Here is a 15,992-nt window from a genome sequence, read left to right as displayed (position 1 = left end):
AAACATGTGGAAGAAGCTGCTCTGGTCAGATGAGACCAAAATGCAAAACGCTATGTGTGGAAAACTAACACTGCACATCACTCTGAACACACCATCCCCACTGTCAGATATGGTGGTGGCAGCATCATGCTCTGGGGGGGCTTCTCTTCAGCAGGTCCAGGGAAGCTGGTCAGAGTTGATGGGAAGATGGATGGAGCCAAATACAGGGCGATCTTGGAGGAAAACCTCTTGGAGTCTGCAAAAGACTTGAGACTGGGGCGGAGGTTCAGCTTCCAGCAGGACAACGACCCTAAACATAAAGCCAGGGCAACAATGGTTTAAAACAAAACATATCCATGTGTTAGAACGGCCCAGTCAAAGTCCAGATCTAAATCCAATCGAGAATCTGTGGCAAGATCTGAAAACTGCTGTTCACAAACGCTGCCCATCTAATCTGACTGAGCTGGAGCTGTTTTGCAAAGAAGAATGTGCAAAGATTTCAGTCTGTAGATGTGCAAAGCTGGTAGAGACAGACCCTAAAAGACTGGCAGCTGGAACTGCAGCAAAAGCTGGTTCTACAAAGTATTGACTCAGGGGGCTGAATAATTACACACACCCCACTTTGCAGTTATTTATTTGTAAAAAATGTTTGAATCATGTCTGATTTTGTTCCACTTCTCACGTGTGCACCACTTTGTGTTGGTCTTTCACCTGGAATTCCAATAACATTGATTCATGTTTGTGGCTGTAATGTGACAAAATGTGGGAAAGTTCAAGGGGGCCGAATACTTTTCAAAGCCACTGTAACTGTGCCTGACACATGACTGTCTGGCCTTCAGTTAGCTGTTCTGGGTGTTTCTCATCGACTGGCAGCTGGTTCATCTGTGCTGCCAGATGCTTGTGGAGTGCAGTCAGCTTCTTCAGCCAGTAGATGTGAACCATGTCAGTGTCATGGTCCTGAGTCAGTGTTTCTTTATGCTTTTGTTTATTCTGAGTATGTATTCTGTTATGATTTGCCATTTGTTTGCCACAAAAACCATCAAATCTGAAGGAGTGAGAGAAATTTGCCAAGAAAGAGTTGTATACAGTAAATCATTAGCGAAATGTCTTTGAACGAAACTAGAATAAACAAGTGTAAATAAAGTAAATTTAAGAACGTGTAAAATACATATAAGAAAAGATCCAATAAAGCCACACCATAAAACGCAGATAATAAAACATTAAAAACACAACATGGTTTTCAACATTTGCTCTGTTGTTCCATTTTCCAAAGCAGTTTCAGTGAGGACAGTAGGTGCTCGTTCTGAAGTAGCAAAATGCCAAGACAGCAATAGTCAAAATTATGTTCTATAATAAGATTATTCAATTATAAAGTTTTGCTAATGGCACGCAAAGGTTTATTAAATTTTAATTTCATTAATTTAGAGTTCAGATTAAATTTCATGTGGACATTAGAAGGATTTTCACCTTTGAACATACATTTTGAGGGTCTGTGAGGTTGGTATGTTGCACAGTACTCTCATGAGTTTATGGACTTTACATGCTGACCAGAAAAACAACAACAACACAAAAAAATCAATCCAAGCAGACAGATTCAACATCAGGGGCTGAAAATCCAGCTCTGACAAACCTGTTGAAACTTAGGCGACATTTAATAATGCTATTTGTGTCTTTATCAAAAAACAAACAAACAAAAACATTATTATAAGCTAAAGAAATTGATTCTTTTCTACTCTCCTGGAGTACTCAAAGCGCTCTATACAACATGCCACATCCACTCCACACTTTGTCAGGGCTTTCTAACAAATGTACATGTCATGGTCCCCGCACCTCGCCAGCTGACAGCAGTCAGGCGCTATGTTTTGTGTTCTTTATTCTCCTCTCTTGCCTCTGCTCTCTTTCTCTCTCGTCCTCTCCCTCTCTCTTTCTCCTGCCGGGGCGGAGCTCAGTATGGGCTCCCGCCCCTGGCCCACGCACCTGGGGATGATCAGCACACCTGCCGCTGATTACAAATTAGAGTACTACTTAAGATGGCGAGTCTGCTCTACTCGTTGCTGGATCGTTGAGCCATCAGCGTCAGTCACCCTGCAAACCTGTTATTTGAACTCGTGAGTACTTGTGAACCTGGAAGCTGACTGTCTCTCTATATGTGTGTAGATCTCCCCTGGACCCTGAGCAACTGTGACTGAGCGTGTGCAAGACGAGTGGTGGTGAAGAGAGGAGCTGTTGTCTGTGTATGGAAAGCCCCCACCCTGGACTCCTTCCCCTGTCACTCCTGGACCCCGAACCCCGACCCTTTTCCCGAACACCTTTGTATATATATTGCACCTGTGGGAATCACTGTAAATAAATCCACTTTTGTTTGAAGGAACTAGTGGTCTGTGCCTGAGTCCGCTTCACTAGCCTTGACAGAACGATCCAGCCACAACATGGACTCAGCAGACCAGAATACCGTCGGACAGGCACTGGCTGCCCAAGAAGGAGCGCTGACCCGCCACGAACAAATGTTACACCAGCTGCGAGGTGAGATCGCCGCACTAACCCAAGCTGTTTCCTGTTTGACTACACCAGGGGGCGTACAGCCGGGGAATCCCCAGCCAGCTCACCCTGCCCCGCAGGAAACACTCGCGGCGGCCACAGCAAGCCCCTCATCGGCAGTCACTCCCTCCTCTGACAGTCCTCTGCCTTTGCCTGAACCCTTTACGGGTGAGTCGGAAAAGTGCTCTGGTTTTCTGGCCCAGTGCGCATTGATTTTCCGCAAACAGCGGCACTTCCATAACAATGACGGGGCGAAGATTGCTTTCTTTGTACAGATGCTAAGGGATCGTGCTTTGAAATGGGCCCAGGTGGTATTAAACTCCGACCCTGGGATTTCTTTTGAGGTGTTTGTGGCTAAATTTAAGACTGTGTTTAACAGAGGCTCTGGAGCCGAGGCTGCGGCGCTCCGCCTCCTTAACTTCAAGCAAGGTAAGCGGAGTATGGCAGACTATTCAATCGACTTTTGGATTTTGGCAGAAGAAACCGGCTGGGGACCGGAGGCGCTCAGGAGCACACTGTTAAATAACCTTCGAGAGGATCTGAAGGATGAATTGATTATGCGGGACCTTCCCACTGCTTTTGATGAACTGATGTCTTTGTGCATTAAGGTGGATGAGCGGCTACGGGCTCGTCATCAAGCACGGAACTCCAGTTCCCAGGAGGCCGCGGGGCAACGAGGGGCGGAGGCCTCGGCCGATTACCGGTCCTCCCGGACACCAGAGGGTGCCGACGGAGAGGTACAGCCCATGCAAATTGGCATCTCCCATCTTACTGCTGCGGAACGCCAGCGGCGCATCACGGCCGGTGAGTGCCTGTATTGTGGTAACAAGGGACACATGATCGCCTCCTGCCCATCGCGAGCAAAAGGCCGCGCCCGCCAGTGATGGTAGGAGTACTGGTGGGCGGTTTGAATCAGGATAAATCTCCTCCACGTTTAGCCCTGCCGGCTAAGCTTCTGGTCCACTCAGAGTGTCATTCTCTTTCTGTGCTCATTGATTCAGGAGCAGAACAAAATTTCATTGACTCTGAACTAGCAAAACAACTCTGTGTAACTGTGGAGTCACTGCCTCACGCCTTACGTGTCACGGCTTTGTCAGGGCAGCGCCTCCCCGACATCACGCACATCACTGAACCGCTCACCCTCACACTGTCTGGCAATCATTCGGAGGAGATTAGCTTTTTTGTTTTTCACTCCACCCAGACGCCGTTAGTTCTTGGGCATCCCTGGCTCCAGCAACACAACCCGGAAGGGAAGGAGGCATCACTGGCTGGGGAGAGGAGTGTCATATGACCTGCCTTAAGGCTGCCTTACCTCCGAACACATCGGTCACCGGCCCAGAGCCACCACGGTCTTCCGACTTAGCGAATGTGCCGTCTGTTTACCGCGATCTCGCTGAGGTGTTTCGGAAGAACCGAGCCCAGTCGCTGCCACCCCATCGGCCCTACGACTGCGCCATAGACCTGCTGCCGGGAGCTCCCTTACCGACCAGCCGCCTTTATAGCCTCTCGCTGCCGGAACGGGAGGCTATGGAGAAATATGTAACTGATTCCCTCGCTGCCGGCATCATCCGTGCCTCTTCCTCACCCGTCGCAGCGGGTTTTTTCTTTGTGGAAAAGAAGGATAAGACCCTCCGACCCTGTATTGACTATCGGGGACTCAATAACATTACGGTCAGGAATAAATATCCACTGCCTCTGCTCACCTCTGCTTTCGAACTTCTCCAGGGCACCACCATATTCAGCAAGCTGGACTTAAGAAACGCTTACCACCTGGTTCGGATTCGAGATGGCGATGAATGGAAGACAGCGTTCAATACCCACCTTGGACATTTCGAGTATCTGGTCATGCCGTTCGGCCTCACTAACGCACCTGCAGTATTCCAGGCTCTGGTCAACGATGTTCTAAGGGACTTTATTAACAGATTTGTGTTTGTCTACCTAGACGACATTCTGATCTTCTCCTCTTCCCAGGCTGAACACGAGACCCAGGTCCGGCTGGTACTGCAACGCCTTCTGGAGAACTGGCTGTTCGTCAAAAGCGAGAAATGTGAGTTTCATGTGCCCACTGTTGCCTTCCTAGGGTACATAATCGAGCGTGGAGATCTCCGACCCGACCCTGTGAAAGTCAAGGCTGTTGTGAACTGGCCCGAGCCAAACAACCGTCGCCAGTTGCAACGCTTTCTTGGCTTCGCTAACTTCTACAGGAGATTCATATGGGACTTCAGCAGGATTGCCTTACCGTTAACCCAGTTAACCTCTCCCAAGCTTGCTTTTCAGTGGAGTGACGCCGCCCAATCAGCCTTTCAGGAGCTCAAGAAACGGTTTGCCTCAGCGCCCATCCTGGTCCAGCCTGACACCACTCTTCAGTTCGTGGTAGAGGTTGACGCATCCGACTCAGGAGTGGGGGCCGTCCTTTCCCAACAGAAGGAGGGTAAGCTGCACCCCTGTGCCTTTTTTTTTTTCCCGTCGTCTCACCCCAGCAGAACGTAACTACGATGTGGGCAACCGGGAGCTGCTGGCGATTAAGCTCGCCCTGGAAGAATGGCGGCATTGGCTGGAGGGCACCACTCAACCCTTCGTGGTCTGGACCGATCACAAAAACCTGGCCTACCTTCAAACGGCGAAACGTCTCAACGCTCGACAGGCCAGATGGGCCCTGTTTTTCACCCGTTTCCACTTCTCAATCACCTACAGACCCGGTTCCCGGAACGTCAAACCGGATGCTCTCTCCCGTCAGTTCTCCGCAGCTGAAGAAAAGGCGGATCTGGATTCCATCCTGCCGGCAACCTGTACTATCGGGGCAATCACCTGGGAGATTGAGGCAGCCATCCGGGCGGCTCAGGAAGCCGAACCGGACCCGGGAGGGGGACCCACCCACAGACTCTATGTTCCGTGCTCTGTCAGATCCCAGGTCCTGCAATGGGCTCACACAGCCCGGTTCTCATGCCATCCAGGGATACATCGCACCATCAAGTTTCTCCAGCGGTACTTCTGGTGGCCCTCACTCACCCAAGATACTCGGGAATACATCACCGCTTGTACGGTCTGTGCCCGAAACAAACCGTCAAACCAACCCCCGGCGGGTCAGCTCCATCCATTATCCACTCCTTCCAGGCCATGGTCTCACATAGCACTGGACTTCATCACCGGGCTACCTCCTTCAGCAGGTAACACAATAATCGATCGTTTCTCTAAAGCGGCTTATTTCATTGCTCTGCCTAAGCTTCCCACAGCTCTAGAGACCGCACGCCTACTCGCCACGCACGTCTTCCGCCTGCATGGGATCCCAGAAGACATAGTGTCTGACAGAGGGCCTCAATTCACTTCTCGGGTCTGGAAGGAGTTCTGCAACTCTCTGGGAGCAAAGGTCAGTCTATCCTCAGGCTATCACCCTCAGAGCAACGGCCAGTCCGAGCGGGCCAACCAGGAACTGGAGACCACCCTGCGCTGCGTCGCCTCCACCAATCAAACCATCTGGAGTGAGGAGTTGCCGTGGATCGAGTACGCCCATAACAGCTTGACTGCCTCTGCCACTGGCCAGTCTCCATTCGAAGCTTCCTTGGGATATCAGCCTCCTCTTTTTCCTGCTGTGGAAGGTGAGCACTCTGTACCCTCCGTCCAGGCTCATCTGCGCAGGTGCCGACGAGTTTGGCGGGCAACTCAGGCGGCCCTACTACGCACGAAGGAGAACAACAAACGCATCGCAGACCGGCACCGGACCCCAGCACCCGAATACTCTGTCGGCCAGAAGGTGTGGCTCTCTACCCGCTTTGTTCCTGTCAGGACCGAATCCAAAAAACTTACACCCAACTTCATCGGCCCTTTTGAAATCTCGGCCTTGGTCAACCCTGTCTCTGTGAAGTTAAAACTCCCTCGCAATATGAAAATCCATAATGTCTTCCATGTTTCACAAATCAAACCCGTCCGGTCCAGTCCTCTGTGCCCTCCTTCCAGGCCCCCTCCTCCCGCCCGGCTCGTGGACGGGTTGCCAGCTTACTCCATCACTCGCATTATGGACTCACGGCGCCGGGGGCGTGGCTGTCAGTACCTGGTTGACTGGGAGGGCTATGGCGTGGAGGATCGCTCCTGGGTCCCGCGAGCGGCCGTTCTGGAAACGCCCATGCTCCGGGAGTTCCACCGCCTGCATCCGGACAAGCCTGGTGGGTCGCCGGGAGGCTCCCGTTGAGAGGGGGGGTACTGTCATGGTCCCCGCACCTCGCCAGCTGACAGCAGTCAGGCGCTATGTTTTGTGTTCTTTATTCTCCTCTCTTGCCTCTGCTCTCTTTCTCTCTCGTCCTCTCCCTCTCTCTTTCTCCTGCCAGGGCGGAGCTCAGTATGGGCTCCCGCCCCTGGCCCACGCACCTGGGGATGATCAGCGCACCTGCCGCTGATTACAAATTAGAGTACTACTTAAGATGGCGAGTCTGCTCTACTCGTCGCTGGATCGTTGAGCCATCAGCGTCAGTCACCCTGCAAACCTGTTATTTGAACTCGTGAGTACTTGTGAACCTGGAAGCTGACTGTCTCTCTATATGTGTGTAGATCTCCCCTGGACCCTGAGCAACTGTGACTGAGCATGTGCAAGACGAGTGGTGGTGAAGAGAGGAGCTGTTGTCTGTGTATGGAAAGCCCCCGCCCTGGACTCCTTCCCCTGTCACTCCTGGACCCCGAACCCCGACCCTTTTCCCGAACACCTTTGTATATATATTGCACCTGTGGGAATCACTGTAAATAAATCCACTTTTGTTTGAAGGAACTAGTGGTCTGCGCCTGAGTCCGCTTCACTAGCCTTGACAGAACACTCTCATACTCCGATGCATCAGAGAGCACGTGGGGGTTAAGACTGGGGGAGCCAGGAATCAAACTACCAACCTTCTGATCAGCAGATGACCTGCTCTACCTCCTGAGCTACAGCCATCACCTTCTCTACAGTAGCCAAAGAAAAGAAAAAAACTGAACTGAGCCGAATGCATGTGTTTAGTGCCTGAGTTTGGAGGGCCAGGAGTGACAAAAATATGCCATTAAATAATTAATTAAACGTTTCATTAAATAATTAAAACTGGAATTAATTAAGTTAATTAATATTTCAATAAATATTTAAATGCCCATTCATTTTATTTAAAACATGTAATCAATTATTTATGTTTTCATTTCCAATTTTTTTTGATTAATGACACATTTAATTAACAATTAATTAATTAATACATTTTTGACACATTTAATTATTTATTTATTTAAAATTTTAATTATTTATTAACAGATTTAAATCATTATTTAATGATGTATCTATTTAATAAATTTTGGCACTATCTGTCAGCCTCACCCATCAAAGTCAGGGGGTGGAGTCAACACCATTCCTGGTGGCCATGTTTTTAGTGGGTGTTTCTCAGTGCCAACAATGGACATGTGGAAATAACTGAACTGTACTTTGAAATACCCTTTTTGTATGTCACCAAATATACTTTGAATATTTTTCTAGCCGGGAATGTAGTGTTTTATTCTTCAAATATCTGGTCGGTTTGTCAAGATTTGTCAAGAAATTGGAATTAATTGATTAAATAAATATTTCAATAATTAATTAAATGCCCCTTCGTTTAATTTAAAACATTTAAGAAATTATTTATTTTTTTGTTTCACATCTTAATTTTAATTATTGACGCATTTAATTAATAATTTATTGATGTATTTAATTAATTCATTTTGTCACTCCTGGCCCTCCATCCACAGAGTTGAAGCCGCGTTATCGCGAGGTTGGTCTTATTTTGAAATCAGGAGCAGGGGCTTTGTTTACTTCCGGTGTACACAGAAAGGTTCAGAACGGCTGGTTCTGCAAGAAAAGGTACTAAATATGTTGACAGTGATGGTTTCAGCGTTAACCACCGAGAGCCGTGTTATAGAAAATGTGCTTTCGTCACTTTTTGTGTGTGTTTTCAGCGAGCTTTGCTTTTCTGTCCTGTTATACGATCACGACGGTAAAATAAGCATTTGGCCCTAAAACTGAAGTATACACAGTAACGAGCTTGGTGACGCTACGCGATGAGCAGTGAAAAAGAGGCTTTCTAATGGACACGTGTTTTCATGCGGTCATGTTCGCAGCAGAGCGCAGGGGTCAGATTTCCTGCCTTCTTGGTTTATTCCTGCTGCTTATATATGTCGCACTAAATGTGCAGTAATCACACGCCTGGACTCAACAACACCACGTGTGACTCATGTCATGTTTGCATGTGTGTGCAGGTGTTAACGATGACAGTCCTGAATCTGTCCTTTGCTGCGTGTGGTTTCCTGGGGATCTATCACTTGGGTGCCACGGAGGCCTTTCTCCGGCACGGGCACAAGCTGCTGGGCTCGCTCGGGGCCTGTGCAGGTGCTTCTGCTGGGGCACTGGTGGCTGCTGTAATGATCACAGCTCCTGAAAAGTTGGAGGTATGGTGCACAGTCCAGGGGTATGTGGGGTCAGTGAAACCCTCTGGTCTCTGAGCAGAATGGAGACAAACTATATCAGTGTTTCTCTCTCCTGATTCTTGTTTCTTCTTCTTTAGTACTGCAGTTGTTATATGTGTGTGAACGGGACTAAAGACTTTGTCAGGGTGAATGATGCTCAGGGATACTTGCTGTCACAGACTTGAAGAAGTGTCTGTTTTAGTGATGCACGCTGTAACAGCCGATCCTATAAAATAGCAACTCAGATCTGAGTGATTAACTGTAAATTCAGGAATCTAGATGAACAACAAGCGATTGAGTGAGATGTTATTAAAAGGCGCACTGTGCTCGTATATCCTCTGTTCTCAGTTCTGCAGATTTCAGACTTTGATTGTATTGAGATAAATCACCAGGAAAAATGAATCTATGAGTGTTGAGCTGAGTGAATGAACTTTGTTACACTAGTGACTGAATGATCTGAGTGTGCTTTCATCGTGGTGTTTGTTTCCTTCTTCCAGCACTGCAAAGACTTCACGTACAGGTTTGCTGACAGTGTGAGGCAGCAGCGGTTTGGGGCCGTCACACCAGGATACAACTTTATGCTCACACTCCGGTAACTACTTAGCAGAAGTCTCCTCAACAATCACCGCACAATGTTACACGATGGAGGTGTTGATGGAGCTGTAACATTGTTGCTGTGAATACTGGTTGGTGGTCAATGACCAGCTTAAACACTGGAGATATTTTCCACCTGCTGCAGCGTCATAGCTCGGTCTCACACAGTGGAAGGTGTTTGTTTAACGCCACAGCAGCAGTGACATAGACAGATTCATTATCCCCTGAGGTTAACTTGCAGTTACTTTTATGATCCTCGTGTTTCTGTACCGTACACCATTATCAGGTCAGAAAGCTACTGCCTTTACCAAACCAGTCGGTCTCTTCAGATTCAACAGGCATGAATCACAGGTAGTATCCACGGGTTAAAGAGCCTGTTTCAAACATTCCCACAGTTCACACTTCATGTCAGGACTAAACAAACGACGTCGTCCACATAACCCTGGAGCACCGTCGCCTGCAGCTGTGCAAAGATGTTTGGTTCTTTCTGAAGAATTCCCTGTTTGGCTGAATTGAGCCTGAGCAGGACGTGTTTGGCCTGGATGCTGTCAGCGTCAGGACTGTGTGGAAGAACATGAACTCTTAAGACTCATGCTTTCTGTCAGTGAGCTCGTTTGTCAGAAAGACTCAGCTGCAGGTCTGTTAATCAGAGGAATCATCATGTGCTTTTTAATTTTCATCTCTTTGTTTTCACTTTGGTTGGTTCCAGTTTGCTTCCACTGTGCGGTTGCATGCTTCAGTTTAGTTTTAATGCAGTTTTTGTTTGTTGTTATTATTGTTATTATTATATTTATATACACTGCTGTCAGGAGTCTGGACTTTGTCATTTAATGTTTTTTATTATTTTTACTACTTTCTACATTGTAGATAAACTGAAGACATTTAATATATTTAGTTCCTGACAGTAGACGCCCTCTGCTGTGTTGACAGCGCTGCAAACACTCGGCTTTCTCTCAGTGAGCTTCATGATGTTTCACCTCACAGGTGAGCCTGTCAGGGTTCACCTGTGGAGTTGGCACCATCAGCTGTGCAGCAGTCAGGTTGGTGCACAGCTGACAGGCCTGTTTAACAACTGTAAGAATTCATATCATGAAAAGAACCAATCAGCTGAGTGAAGAGAAACAACAGCCCATCATTACTTTAAGAACTGAAGCTCAGTCAGTCCAGAAAACTGCTAAAACTTTGTGTCCCGAGTGCAGTCGCAGAAACCATCACGACCACGATGAAACTGTCTCACGTCTCGAAGGACAAACACAGTAGCAACTGAAAGCACACAAAGGTGAAAAACTGAATGATCATCTAAGAATGCAGCACGTCAAAGCTTCTCAGCTGCTGATCTTGGCCCAGTATTCCTAATTCTTCCAGCTTTAGAGTCTCAGGTGTGTGTGTGCTGTTAAAACTCATCAAATATTTAATATTTAATGATTTTTCATTTGCTGCTGAGTGTGTGAGCACAGAGTTCGTGATAGAGACAGAAAACAGAGGCAAACAGGCGGGGGGCGACCTGCTGCTGCTGGTTAGTTTGTCAGTATCTATGCTTGAAGTGAGCTGATGTGTGAGGAAGGCCAGCAGGCTTCGGTCAGTGCGAGTGCTTGATAGCTTGATTAACAATCGCAGGTTCCTGTAAAACAGTGTTTACGATGCCCTGTGGAGATGATTCCATTAAAGCTCCGACAAATGAACATCTGTGTCTGGATTTTCCCACAGGGAGGGGATGGAAGAGATTCTCCCCACAGAGGCTCACAGTCTGGCCACTGACCGCCTCTACGTCTCAATAACAGACTCAGGAAGCGGCACGAACCACCACGTGTCGACGTTCACCTCCAGGGAGGAGCTCATAAAGGTGCGCAGCCCTCTCTGTAAACACATAGTCCCGTCTTTCAGTTTCAAACATGGTCATAAATGTTTATGATTGTTTTACAGCCTGTTTCTCTCCAGTCTTCAGTTTACTGCTATAATGACATCACGCTGTATATGAGCTGTTACCTAACTGCACGCACCTCGTGACCGAAATGTTGAGCGACGAGCTGCCGAACGAAGTGCTTCTCCTGGATAACTGTCCCCCTCTTGTACCTGTCCAGGTTCTGTTAGCCAGCTGCTTTGTCCCAGTCTATGCTGGACTCAAACCAGTAGAGCTCAGAGGAAAGGTAAGGGTTTATGCTGGGAGGATTATGCTAGACTGTGATAAATCGAATGCGTTGCTGACTTCAGAGTGTTCGGTGCTAGAAAATGTTAAACATACAAAAGTAGATTATTGAGTCTGAGGAATACTTGACCTGGGATACATGTCAACTCCAGGCACGTGCAGAGGGGGGGGCTAGAGGGGCTTGAGCACCCGCCCCTTTAAACCTCTGCACGGCCCTGGTCAACTCTGCTCTTTACTAGTAAAGACAACAGCCAGATGTCACAGTCCAGGGTTACAATGAGCTTCATGTACAACATGTGGGCATGAAAGAGGTTATGAATGATACCTGAGGTGTTATTACAACGAGCCGACACGCCTGGTGAAGAAAATATTTGAATGTGTCTTGAGCAATGTTGGTCAAGTTACTTGAAAAAAGTAATCAGTAACTAATTACTAATTACTTCCCCCAAAAAGTAATCCCATTACTTTACTGATTACTTATTTTCAAAAGTAATTAGTTACTTAGTTACTTTTTAAAAACACGATTTACAACCTGAATAGGTGATAAAGTGATAGATCTTTCAGCCCAATTCTACTTTTTCTACATAATCATCATACAAAATGTAAACAAATGGAAAAGTCTCTTTTTAAAACTTGTTTTATTAGTTTTAATCTTTTAACTTTATGCATCAAGCAAACATTAAATTATATGCAACATTCTCTGACTGGAAGAAATTTGTTTAACATTTAAACCTATTTCAATAAATGCAAGTAAAACACAGCAGAAATCAAATAAAATCAAAGACTAGCGGTCCTGTTGCTCTATTTTCACCTGTAAAGCAGGAGTGGGGTAGGCGGAGGTTTACCCTGGTGCAGGTGGAAGGATCCGGCAGCTTCTCTGTGAGTTTCACATTCCCATGGCAGCGTACACTCGATGCTTGCTTGGACGTTTAGGGTTTTTTTTCGCTGTACGCTAATGTTTTTAAGGAATCAAACTCAAAGTAAGGTCAGTACTTCCACGCTTTAAACGCTGCACGCTCATACTCTCTCTGCACTCGATATATGATCCATTGTTGATCTGCACACAGCTGTTGTCACGAACGTCGCACTCGCTTACGTCACTGTCATGAGACACAAAAAAAAATCATGGTTTTAGTAACGCAGTAACGCAGCGTGCTTACAGGAAAGTAACGGTAATCTAATTACTGTTTTTGCAATAGTAATCCCTTACTTGAAAAAAGTAATCGGATTACAGTAACACATTACAAGTAAAGCGTTACTGCCCATCTCTGGTCTTGAGCCACTTTTGCACATGACTTGTGGACGACAATGCATCGTCTGAAGTTAATAGAGGCCTTTCCTTCAAATAGCACATAACAGGTCCTCTTCAGATGTGCTCTTACTGCTGGAAACCCTGTTCCTTTGGTTTAGGTGAGGGTGCAGGAGGCACGCGACACCCACTCGCTGTAAATCCACGAGTGCTGTTCTCACATGGATGTAACCTGGCATCACGTGGACGTCAGAGCGGACAGCTTTCTCTGCTCCGGCTGCTTCGTGCACTCGATTTGAACGTGTCTGTGCTGGTTGGGTTGTAGGAAAGTTCAGGTTTGCTTGTCTACAAAGTATTTAATGACAGGATTATTTATGTATTTGTAGCTCAGCATGTCAAGCAGGTCATCTGCTAATCAGAAGGTTGATGGTTCCACCCTGGCTGCTCCACATGTCCTTGGGCTATGAAAGACTGTGAATGAGACTGTGAATGGGTGAATGGGTGTAAAGAGCTTTGAGGAGGAAAGAGTCCTGTTAGCATGTTTATGATTGAAAGTCTAAACAGCTTAAACCTTTTTGTTGTGTGACCAGCAGGCTCTTTGTCTTCTGTAGAGATGGATTGATGGAGGATTCACGGACAGCCTGCCCATCCTGCCCGTGGGACGAACCATCACAGTGTCACCCTTTGCTGGACGGCAGGATGTGTGTCCGATCCACAGGGGGCGGTTCAAAACTCAACTCAGATTGGCCAACATGAACATAATGGTGAGAACCGGAGCATCTGATTGGTCTGTAAGGAGAAACCTGAACTCCCAGATTGTTCTCCACGTTTCAGCTTTTTACCATAAATAGTACTTCCTGTTAGTGCACGTGGAGCTCACCACCACCACCACCCAGTGCTCCGACCTGCTGGTTGTGTTCAGCTTCTTCAGCAGCTTCAAATTTCCAGAGTCTGAAACCAAAGTGCTGCAGCTGTGAAAAAGAGTCACATTCAGATATGTGGAGGTGCAATCAGACCTGACAGGTCACATGGTCACAGTGCAGATATCAGTCTTTGATATCACTTTAATAATGAAGGTAAAGAGTTGTGTAATCGTAGATGTGCTGCCTGAACCAGAAATCTTTTAATCTCATTAGAAGATGAAGCTGTAAATGTGATTTGATGCAGCTCACAGCACAAAGTGCAGCAGCTGTGATTGGCTGCGTGTCACGTGTGTCACTGACTCTGTTGATGTGATGCTGTGTTTCCATTGGCTTCCTCAGTTTTCCGTGGAGAACCTCAAACGTCTGAATCAGGCTCTGTTCCCTCCGTCCGCCGGCGCCATGCGATCGTTATGTGAAGAAGGTTTCACGGACGCCGTGAAGTTCTTAAAGAGAGAGGGCTGGATGGGCTGAGCGTCACATGGACAAGCGGAGCGTGTGAAGCATGGAGTGTCTTTACCAAGAACGAATAAACATAATATTTTCTGTATTTGTACGGATTTCCTGGGTGGTTTTATTGGCTCACACAGGAAACAGACACGAGTAACTGCACCGATGTTTGCACGCAGTGATGATGAAGTGATTCAGCCTCTTGACTTGGTGCATGTTTGGAAAGATGTGATCACTCAGATTACTTTGATCACACAGACGTCCTCATATCATCATCATTTCATTTCTTTTGACTTGAAGCAGAGCGAAAAATATCGGATATCCACGAGCCGCTTCACAGAAAGGTTTGTGCCGCCCTCGTGGATGCTGGCGGCTCCCCCAGGACACGAGGCAGCTCGAGTCTTTGAAGTGTTGGATGTTTGTGCAGGTTTGACTGCTGCTGGGTCACCGTGTGGTTTCTTCAGGAGCGACTTGATGGCGCGAGAGCTGCTCTGCCTCTGCACTCAGCCAGGCAGCAGCTCCACACATGCACAGACTGCAGAGGACAGTCATGGATCAGGAGATTTGCTGTCAGACTTTAATATTCAGGAACCCTCAGTGGCATCTCCATCTTTTCTATACAGTCTTTGTGGTGAACAGCAGTGTGATGGGGCTGTCGCTGCTTTTGATCACTGAAGTTCTGCTGATCTTTAAAACCACAAACTTCTGTTTTTTATGTCCTTTAAATGATGTTTGTTGTAAAATGAGTGATTTGAACGAGTAAACAAAGGAATGTCAAATAATATTGTTCTTGTCGTCGCTGTCATTATTCTCTCAGACCTGAGCCGGCTGGTGGGATGTCTTCGCTCCCTTATCGTCTCTTATTTAGTAGGAGCGGGGGGGAAAATGGATACTGTGTAGCATGGTGATATTTTGTTTGCTAATAATGTATGGATACAGGGACAGCAGAAATTGATATTTTGTTACAAAAAGGTTTTTGTGCTCTGACTTCATGTTGATCCTTTTTCTGAGCAAGAATCCTGACATTCCTTCACTGTCCAAATGTGTTTCACTTGTTTTTGGCAGCAATAAACATGACAGTTTACTTATTTTAATTTAAGACATGTTTTATTTTAATTAAGTTTAAAACTTTTTTATTTAATGTAAAATTATATTTTGTTTTAATTTACTTTCAAATTCTTCAGTTGCTGAAGGGGCTGCATAGTTTTCATAAACTGCATAGTTCAGAATAGCTATAATTCAATTCAATTCAATTCAATTCAATTTTATTTATATAGCACCAAATCACAACAAATGTCGCCTCAAGGCGCTTCATAGATACAGAGAAAAACCCAACAATCATATGACCCCCTATGAGCAAGCACTTTGGCGACAGTGGGAAGGAAAAACTCCCTTTTAACAGGAAGAAACCTCCGGCAGAACCAGGCTCAGGGAGGGGCGGGGCCATCTGCTGTGATTGGTTGGGGTGAGAGAAGGAAGACAGGATAAAGACATGCTGTGGAAGAGAGACAGAGGTTAATAACAGATATGATTCAATACAGAGAGGTCTGTTAACACATAGTGAGTGAAGAAGGTGACTGGAAAGGAAAAACTCAATGCATCATGGGAATCCCCCGGCAGCCTACATCTATTGCAGCATAACTAAGGGAGGATTCAGGATCACCTGGTCCAGCCC

The 15,992-nt window shown here is 46.7% G+C and overlaps 1 protein-coding gene across 1 annotated transcript; it reads left to right on the top strand.

The window, feature by feature from the left end:
• The first annotated feature begins 8,302 nt into the window (after positions 1-8,302).
• pnpla4 (patatin-like phospholipase domain containing 4) lies at positions 8,303-15,099 on the top strand. The gene is made up of 7 exons (XM_006802639.2): positions 8,303-8,356; positions 8,752-8,940; positions 9,456-9,550; positions 11,260-11,395; positions 11,634-11,699; positions 13,559-13,711; positions 14,210-15,099. The coding sequence occupies exons 2-7, from the start codon at positions 8,761-8,763 to the stop codon at positions 14,339-14,341; spliced, it is 762 nt and encodes a 253-aa protein (XP_006802702.2). The 5' UTR covers positions 8,303-8,356; positions 8,752-8,760; the 3' UTR covers positions 14,342-15,099.
• Positions 15,100-15,992: the final 893 nt, after the last annotated feature.

This window comes from Neolamprologus brichardi, chromosome 23 (genome assembly GCF_056152115.1).
Source record: "Neolamprologus brichardi isolate AB-2024 chromosome 23, ASM5615211v1, whole genome shotgun sequence".
NCBI lineage: Eukaryota > Metazoa > Chordata > Actinopteri > Cichliformes > Cichlidae > Neolamprologus > Neolamprologus brichardi.
Note: the sequence above shows the minus strand (reverse complement) of the source record. Positions and strands in the feature narration are given on the sequence as shown.

Excerpts from the sequence above, each read along its gene's own strand:
- pnpla4 (XM_006802639.2), top strand. The coding sequence starts at position 8,761 with ATGACAGTCCTGAATCTGTCCTTTGCTGCGTGTGGTTTCCTGGGGATC. Across the intron at positions 11,700-13,558 it reads CAGTAGAGCTCAGAGGAAAG|AGATGGATTGATGGAGGATT; the intron begins GTAAGGGTTTAT and ends TGTCTTCTGTAG. Across the intron at positions 13,712-14,209 it reads TGGCCAACATGAACATAATG|TTTTCCGTGGAGAACCTCAA; the intron begins GTGAGAACCGGA and ends TGGCTTCCTCAG.